At 34.3% G+C, this 10,039-nt stretch overlaps 1 protein-coding gene across 1 annotated transcript in view; it reads left to right on the plus strand.

Moving 5' to 3' along the window:
• Nucleotides 1-10,039, plus strand: part of Stag1 (stromal antigen 1) — a gene marked incomplete in the record, with an annotated part of 394,726 nt that overhangs the window by 240,417 nt on the left and 144,270 nt on the right. The window contains 2 exon segments of the mRNA XM_013505748.1: nucleotides 6,370-6,468; nucleotides 7,676-7,755. Coding sequence (XP_013361202.1) covers nucleotides 6,370-6,468; nucleotides 7,676-7,755 — 179 coding nt within the window.

Raw genomic sequence — 10,039 nt, forward strand, 5'->3', positions numbered from 1 at the left:
GTTCTTGTCTTGGGTAGACGTACAGCTTTAAGTCTGAAGGAGACAAGGCCACAGAAACAGTTGTATTCACGGGCAAAATAATACAGTCAAGAGGATAATTATGAATATAGCCAACAAGGTTTTCCACCAGGAGGAGCCAATAATAGCTTTCCCTAAAGAGGATAAGGAGAAGGTCCAGGGAATTCAGAATCTGACATGTCATTGACCTGCTGTCTAATATCTTGAACAGCTCTTGAGACATTAGCAGAAGGATCAGGAACATACACACAGCATTCAGTTTTTATAATTGCACATATACGCCCTTGTGCTGCTGTTAGAATGTCTAATGTCATCTGATTTGGACGATGGCTTGCCTCATTAATTTTACTTCTTCATTCAGGATAGAGAGAGACCCACTGAGTATAGTTAGTTAAGGTTTGGATGTATTGCATGACATCCTCTAACCCTAGGGAAGGGACAAAGATAGAAGCCAAATGATCATACCAATTGAAACACACTTCTAGACCATTGATGTTATAGGCAGCGTAACTTGGCAAGTTCGTCAGTACTTTTGACATGTCTGCCTTGTAGCCATGCAAATCCCAGCATGCATCTTCCTGTCCATCCAGCAGGTAGCCAGGGTCACAAATTGGTTCCACAGGACCAGTGAGTGCCAATGGGGGCTTCCCATCTAATTCCCAGGCAATTAAGCTAGTTTGTTTCAAACCAGTCTTCAGCCTATAAAGTTATTATTGTTAGGTCAGTGAAAATAGAAGTGATTCTTTTGTAAGAATCTGCTTTTAAAAGGAATTATAGATCATTGACTCCAGAATAATTAACCTTCAAAATTATCAAGGATATGAATGATAAATTATTAGAATTTTTATAAAGACCTAACAGTCTATAAATTAAACTGTCAGATATTCAAAAATATAGAAAGAATGTAACGATTTTAAATGGTTACATTCACTTTGAATTGTTAAAAGTGTCATAGCTATCAGAAGCCACTTTATTTTCTAAAATGCATTTCTATTGTTAGAATTTTAAAGACAGATTTGATAATGTAACTTATTTTCTCTATCTTATCAGCATGTAAATCATTTATTTTTTTTTTCCCTTATGGTACTGGGGATTAAAACCGAAGGGCTTCACACTGAGCTACATTCCCAGCCCCTTTTGTTACTTTTATTTTGAGATAGGGTCTCCTCCCTAAGTCTAAATTGCCCAGGGTGGACCCAGTCCTACTGCAGCCTCCCAGAGTGCTGGGATTAGAGACTTATACTTTTAAAATATTGTACTAAGTATTCTCAAAAATATTGTGAGGGTGAAGGGAGGGGAGGTAAAAAGATTTACAATGTGTCTTGTATGCGTATCAAATACCCACAATAAATGTAAACACTATACAGTATTTCATAAACATGAACTAAAAATAGTAACGATAATGAAAACATGGAAAGAGAATCTAGAGACAGGGAAAGAAGTAGAATAGGAATAAGAAAGAATCAAGATGTGTTATGTACATGAATTTCCAATACTTCATGTATTGCAGACATATACTAATAAAACAAAACTTTTTTAAAAAATGAGTTTCTAATATACAATAAAATAAAATATGGATAGCCTTCCAGTGTTATTCTACTTAGGTAAGATCATTTGCTTTAATCCGCAAACCTCCCTACTATTATTCTGTAACTTTAAACAAATAACTGCTAAATGTGTTCTAATCCAATTACAAAATTAACATACAAAAACTCTTGTGAGTATAAAATTATACTAATCCTACATGTTAGGATGTTATGTAAGCATAATATATGAATGTAAATATTTTACATGGAAATAAATATCTATAGAAATATATCTGATATTTTGTTATGTAGTGAAAATAGTTTTAAAAATTGTTTTGTAAAGGGGCACAAAATTATAATTGAAGACCGCATAGGAATTTTATAGGCTACTTTTGTTATGTGTTCGTAGTGTAGAAAGATCATCGCAAATTGGTTGCTTAACTTTAATTTTTTAATTTATGACTTAAAAAGATTCTCTTACAGGACATGGTTGCACACGCCTGTAATCCCAGCACTCGGGAGGCTGAGGCAGGAGGATGGCTGCAAGTTCAAGGCCAGCCTAGGCTCTGTAGTGGGTTCAAGGCCAATCTGGACTGCATCATGAGACCCTGTCTTAAGAAAAGGATTCTTTTCCCTCCCCTAATACTTCATCTAATGGAAAATCTAAATAGTATATAGTGAGGTTTTTTTGTTTTTTTTTACTGAATCTGTACCTTCCCTAACAATTTATATCCTTTTCATTTCAGTAATAAATGCAAAGCTGTAGTCCATATTTTTGTTATCTAATCCCACGTGAACTGGGACCTTTGCACTTAAACCCATCTCAAGTTGATTTAATTAGATTCTACTTCAGTGTGAGAAAATAATAGAATTGTACATTGCACTTTCAAGCATGTATATTCACACTCCTAAATTCAACCAGTTTTTTTTTTATTGGGAACTGCTTTAAAGTTTCATGCTTTAATGCCCTACCACTAGTTCTTCCACCCACCTTGTATTAATCTGAATTTATATAGCATTTATCAGTTTTAACAAAACCTCATGTGCAGATCAAATTTGGGAAAAAATTGATTTGAGGTTGCTTACCAAAAAGTAGCCAACAGTTTTTAAAAAGTCACTGAATTCCTTTGCAGAAATACAGTCTTTAGATAGAGGAAGAGATAGAGATTGCCCTTGTATATGATTGATAAAATCATGAGTCCTATATTCAGTGAAATGGTTTCTTAAACCCCTCTTTATCATCTCGTTACTTTATTTACAAAAGGATGTATTAAATAATCCCCGCTATTCTTTTGTTATTCTCTTTGTATTCTTGCTCTTTTTTTTTCTCTGAGAACTGGTTATTTTCTTTCTCTGATTTTAGTTATCAGATTGAAAACATATCCTTTGTAGGCTATGGCTTCTATCATCAGATTTATCCTGTGCCTCTTTGAAATAAGCTGATAAAACTTTTATCCTAATTATAGAATTTTAGAGATTATAACCCTGTCTAGCCTCCTAAATAAAACAAAGGTTTTACATACAATTTTTATACTATTAGGTTTGGTCAGTACAAAGACAGTCTCTAACAACTGAAGTGGTTGTTCTGTTATCTACTCATTTTGGTTCTGCTGTTAAGGATTATACAGAACATGTATAATTTAAATTACTTTAATCTTTTTGGATTTATACTCATGACCCTGATTGCCTTTCTCTGTTCATTGCGTTTTATCTATATTGCTTGGTACTGTTTTTGCATTGGCCTTTATTTTCCATTGCCATATGGAAGACGTAAGACTGAGTGATTTACAATGAAAAAGGTTAATTTGGCTCACAATTCTGGAAGTCCAAGAGCATAGTCTCAGCATCTACTTGGCTTCTGGTTAAGACCTTCTGATGTTATGGCAGTATGTATGTGCAGGAGAGGAGAAGGGAGATGAACTTCCACAGTAGCTAACCCATTTCTACAAGAAAAACATTCACACCTTGAAAAGGGTAGACCAGTTTGGGCTCAAACATCTCTTGAAAACCTCCAACCTCTCAACACCATCCCATTGGAGACCAAGCCTAAACTTAAGTTTTAATTAGGGACAAGCTACATCCAAACTGTAGTGCCTTGTGTAGACAGTTCTATTTATGTTTTCTTTTTTTTTTTTTTTTTTTGGTTTTTCTCCGGTACCGGGAACCGAACTCACGACCTTGCGCTTGCCAGGCAGGCACTTTTGCCGCTGAGCTAAATCCCCAGCCCCTATTTATGTTTTCTTATATGTGCCCCTCATATCAAAATTTTTGTGTTATTTAGGCAAGATCTAGATTCTTTTTAGCTGACTGTTTTTTCTCCTTTTTCTATTGACTCATCCTATATCCTGTTTCTGTTACGCTCACCCAATACCCTTTCAGGTTTACCATTCTTTGGGTTTTGTTGGGTTTTTTATTTTTAATTTTCATTTTAGACACAAGGTTTCACTATGCAGTTCAGGCTGGCCTTGAACTCACTTTGTAGCCCAGGCTGGCCTCATACTTGCAGCACCCTCCTGCCTTACTCTCCCAAGTGCTTCTATTACAGATGTGAGCTTTACCACTCTTGTCCCTCATCAAAATGATATTACTCTCTCTCCCTTTACCCTTGCCACATGCTAACACATATGTTCCTTGACAGCCCACCTGAAGCTGGTTCACTTCAACTCTTTCACAGTATTCCTATTGAAATACTGTCCTGGCAACCTAAATTATTGTCCCTTAAAAATACAACTCAAAATGAAATCATACTTACCATTGTGTTACATAATACTTTCTATAGCACTTTTACAAAGTAATTTTGCACAAATGGGAATAAAGAATCTGACAAATATGTGCAGTTCACTCCCCCAAGAAATCATTATGTGTTTCTTTTCTCAGTTTTCATACAGTACTTATTGAAAAATATTTACTGAACAGCTAATATGGATTAGATGCTATCTTGAAAAGCATTCAAATTTGAGTAAGATTTTTTGTGCTGGGAAATTATGTAACATTTAGGAGACTATAACAGAAATCACTTCAGAATCATAAATCACCAAAGTCAAGCAATGTGCCAAACAGACCTTTGAATTTTTCATTTTTATAGTGAGGGGGTTTTTTTGTAGTTTTCTAAAAATATTTTCGTGGATACCACCTGTCAGAAGTTCTAATGGTGTGGGCAGGAAACACAAGACTTAGGAGGAGAGATGCTTAACTGGGAGTTATCACAGAACCATGTGAAAATAAAACACAATTATTTCCTTACTCTGTCTGTATTTTGGGGAGTTGCTGCTGTTGCTGCTGTTTTGCTTTGTTTTTTTGAGACAGTCTCCTAATGTAGTTCAAGCTGGCCTTGAGTTCAGTACATGTATGTGGCCCATGCTGGCCTTGAACTTGTGATCATCTTGCCTCAGCCTCCTAAGTGCTTGGATTACAGGTGTGCACTACCACACCTAACTCTGTGGTTTTTACTGTGTAAATTTGTGTGGAATAATTTCATTTCCTGGGCCTTAGTTTCCAGTGTGTATTTAGAGTAAAATCAGTCATGCTATCCTAGATCTGAGATTATAGCTTTGAATTGAGGTGAATAGCCTTAGCCTTTTGTATATCCATTGTTGATTACTATTCATTATATATGTTGCATAATACTTTTATGAGTTTTCTACCTATCTTGCTTCTTGTAATACCATGTCTTGTGAGCCAGTTCCATACAACTCCATTGGCTGGCAAGAGAACCATGAAAATACTATCCATTAGTAGGCAATATAGGCAGAGATTGAAGAATAGCCAAGGAAAGGGATTTTGGTTGGGCATCAACAGCATGTGCTACAGATACTTTAGACTCTTCTGTGTGCTAGAGATTTACCAGAGAATATCTCATTCAGTAATGTGGTAGAAATGACTTGAATAAGAGAGTGATTATATAGATCTCTTCATAATCAGTCAATGATATTTTACTGGGAGCTCACCATTGGCCATGGAAGAGGTATTTACATTATAGAAATCTGCAAATGTAAGAAATTGTTGCCCAGAACCAGTAAAACTTTTAACAGTATACCCCTGCAGCAAATTTATACATTTGAGTACTAATTATGAGTGATTAATATACTTGCCACCTCACATGCATTTAATAAGTTATAGAGTTGGAAATAAAATCTAGGTCTTTCTGATTCTAGAACTTCAATTCCTACTGTATGGCTCAGTACTTCTGTAGCATAGAAATATTGATCTCCATTGATTTCTTTGAAACCTAGATATCTAGATGATCCTTGGTGCACTTCGATCATGAACATCCTTTACTTCAGCTTACTAACTTTATTAAAGACTTTCTGCTAGAAAATAGCACCTCAGGATTCTATACTATGTCGTTTTGTATGTATTTTAAACATTGCATTATTTATTTTCATAATTGCTCTCATTGAAATAGAAAAGGCATCCAGTAAATAGTTGTTGTGTGAATGAATGATGACCCTTCAATATAAAGTTCAGTTTTTCACAGGATTATTCCAGTTATAAGAGAACAAGTAAGCTTAGCCTTTTCTCAGAAGATAATGTTGACAGTACTTCGTGGACAAGACACAGTTAATACCAAGGTTTGGAAAGGATATAGCTTACTGTCAAAAAAAAAAAAAACCTAAGGGATTTTCAGTGTATTTTTAATTAAATTTAAGTTCACTCTAGGCTATATGATTGCTTAGTCTTTTTCTATATTTTTATATTGTGTTACAATATGAATAAGATAAATGATTAAGCTGAAATTTATATTATTCTTCAGAGGCTTGAATTTTCTTTTAAACTTGTGGCATGAAATTAACTGTTTCCTTTGTTTTTATTTGTGTTTCTAAAGCAAGGAGAAGTCAGGCTAAAGTGTTTGAAAGCTCTACAGAGCCTATATACCAATAGAGAATTATTCCCCAAATTGGAGCTATTCACTAACCGATTCAAGGTAAGCATTAAGAATGATGAGCTTATTTTATTTTTAATTTCATAAATGGTAGGTGTAGTTAAATAAATCATATAATAAGTGTTTACTTCCTATTCTTTACTACACATTCTTCAAGGAAACCCATATAACTTGGATGAATTAATCTCTGCTTTACAATATATATACCCAATAAGAGTTCTTATTTGTTACCTGTGGAAGAAGGCTTTCTTGTGTAAAGTAAGAAATTATTTCTATGTTATCAGGTTAAGAACCCTAGTTATTGCAGGCTGATCAGGCCTACAATCTCACAAACAAGTGGAAGGCGAAGGCTTAAATAAATGAGACAATTGAAATGATTATTGGGCTCCAGGAGGGTCTAATTCTCTTACAAAATTTAAGATTCTCTGGGTTAAGACCCAGACTTTCCTGGGCTGCCCATATTTATTAGGTTTTCAAATAAGGGAGGGGATACTGAAGAAAATGCAGGAATCTGGACAGGACTTGGGAAACCTTTTATGGAATTCTCTAAGTATTACGTTAATTTAGAAGAACTATGTTATCTCCAGGAAGGCCTTCACTGCAGGAGTGAGATGCCTGTTCTACAGTCTCCTTTTAGTTAATTGGGGTTGGAGCCAGAAGTCCTCAGCTGTGGCCTTATCTTGTCCTTTGAGGCCTCATGGCTTCACCTACCATTACAGGCCTCAGTAGGAACCAGTGACTCACAAGTAAACATGAAATCAATTGGTTAATGTAAGTCCTACTCAGAGCTGCTTCATAGTGATCTCCATCATTATTGATTTTTATAAATATATTTTTAACTAAAGGTTTTCTTGTCTCATTGTTTAGAGAATGTCAGTTGATGAGAAAGAGTTTACATTACAAACATTAATATTAACACCTTTTTGTTTTGTTTTGTTTTGTTTGTCTTTTTGAGACAGGGTCTCACTATGCAGTTCAGGCAGGCCTTGAGCTCACTTTGTAGCCCAGGCTGGTCTGAAACTCTCAAGATCCTCCTGCCTTAGCCTCTTGGGTGCTGGGATTATAGTAGTGCACCACCACACCTGGCTCCTAACACCCTTTTTGTATAAGTACAACTATGATAATACAGTTTCAAGAGAAAATCTTTGCCTTTGACCTGTCATTGGTGGTATATATTCCTCAGAATATATTGCCTTAGCTCTGTCCTGGCTTAGTTACATTCATGGTTTGTTGTACTACTTTTTTTCAGGATCGCATTGTATCAATGACACTTGACAAGGAATATGATGTTGCTGTAGAAGCTATTCGACTGGTTACTCTGATACTTCAGTATGTATAATGTTGTTAATATTTTTGTGTAATCTTTTGATACTTTAATGCCTCTTTCCAGGCATTGTCAATGTACTTTATGTATATATAATCCTTAAATACACTTACAATCCAGGTTCTGTTTAGGTTCTATTTAAAACCAAGTATTTGTTTTTTTCTCTCTTTGTTTTTCTTCTAGACTATTATCTCTTTCATCCATATAAAAGATCTTTTTTACTGTATAGGGAAAATATCATTGAAGTGACAAACCTTCCTATTTAATACGAAAACAGAGAAATGATTCAAAAGGAAGAACCATCAAAAGTCACAGGTTTCTGAATTAGCCTTTTTCATTGTATAGAAGTGACAGAAAGGAAATCAGGCAGACAATTGTTTTATTAACAAGACAGTTTAAAAATAGATTTTTCAAATAATATCACAGCTTTATCTTTGCAAGTTTGACTAAAACCTAGAAAAATTTATGTGAGCAAATGTGATTTATAATGAAGTTGTTACAAATTCTCCTTTTTCTGCTTTTTATGATGCCACTTCTGTTATGAACCAAATACCCATAACAGGGGAGTACTGTTGTTTGAGCTCCTTTTACTTTTTTGACCTAATGCCATGCTTTTTGTCATTGTGGCTTTATAATACATATGATATAAATATGGCTTCTTTCTACTTTGGGGAGCCTGTCTTCTTTAAAAGCCACTTAACTTTTTTTTCTATTTTAAGAATTTTTTAAATATACTTTTCAAGTAACTCAAAAACTTACTTTAGATTTGGAATAATAGAACTGCGTTGAATTTATGGTTAGTAGAAAAAATTGGAAGTTTTTATTATGGATCATTTATGTATAGCAGTGATAGATATCTTTATTCAAGTATATTCAGTCTCTTACCTATAAGGTTTATATTTTTATAGAGATCTTGTGCTTTACTTAGTTAATTCTTACACATTTTATACTTTTATTGTTACATAATTACTTAGTATTTTCTACTTGGTTATTGCTGAAAAATAGAAACTTTTCATTTTTATGTCAAACTTATATCTGTACCCTATTAGAACTCCTGTGAATTTCATGTTTTCTTGGTTCTTTTGCTTTTCATTTTTGTCCTTTTCTAACATTACAATTTTGTTTGATTCTCCTAAATACATAGCCAGAACATTGAACACTATTAACAGTAATACCTTTTTTTGTCTTTCTATGATTTTTTTGGTGTCTGTAGGTATATACTAAAATGTTCTTTTTTATTCTGAGTTTTTTGGGGACATTTCTTTTATCCATTCACGAACTTGAACTAAATTGATAGTCCTGTCTGATAAACCTCTGTGTATTTCTAGAATAAATTCTATTTGAACAAGCCATATTTCATTTTGTGGTGTTTAAATACAATGTTATATTTAATATCAGGCTTTTCATGTATGTTCTTTTTTGTTACATTGCTTTTATTAAATTGTATAGTGACTATTTTCTCATATTTACTTTATTTCCCTGATAGGAAGTTTAAATTGGTTCCTGTTTGTAGTACGTAGTGGTTGTTTTGTTAGTGGGAAGTTGATACATGTACATAACACATCTTAATTCTTTTTTCATCTCTTCCCAGTCTACTTCCAACTCTCCCTCTGCTCTCCCTCCATCTCTTGCTCCCCTTCCCCTTTTCAAAGGATCTATCTACTTATTTCTATTATCTGTGCCTTATTTTACTCTTTATTTATATTTCAGATTTCTCATGTAAGAGAAATCATGCAGTATTTAAGCTTGTGTATCAGATTTATTTTACTTAACATCATGGTCTCAAGGTACATCTATTTCCCTACAAATGGCTTATTTATCTTCTTTATGGCAGAGTAGTACTCCATTGTATATAAATACTGAATTTCCTTTTGCATTCACTTATTGATGCGTATATAGGTCACTTCTGAGATGTAGCGATTGTGAACTGTGCTGTTAAAAACATTGGTGTGCATATATCACTGTAATGATGTCTTTGACTCAGGCAGATATCTAGATAGGGAATGGCTGGGTCAGAGAGAATTTTATTTTTAGTATTTTGAAGAATCTGTGTATTGATTTCCATGGTGGTGTACTGCAAAAATTCAGCTGTATTCCACAAGAGACCAAAGAGAACAGACGAAGTTTTAGTTTAGACCGGTCACCTCTCATCCCGACTTGCAAGTCAGGGAAGTAGGCTTGAACCTGCCTTTGTTCCCATCTTATATACATTTTTGGTTTCCATGGTAACAAATTGGAATGTTGTAGCCCTGGCCACATGTTGTTTTCCTTGTGCCACCTAACCATATC

The sequence above is a fragment of the Chinchilla lanigera genome, unplaced genomic scaffold (genome assembly GCF_000276665.1).
Source record: "Chinchilla lanigera isolate Chin_1 unplaced genomic scaffold, ChiLan1.0 scaffold00100, whole genome shotgun sequence".
In the NCBI taxonomy this organism is placed as follows: Eukaryota; Metazoa; Chordata; class Mammalia; order Rodentia; family Chinchillidae; genus Chinchilla; species Chinchilla lanigera.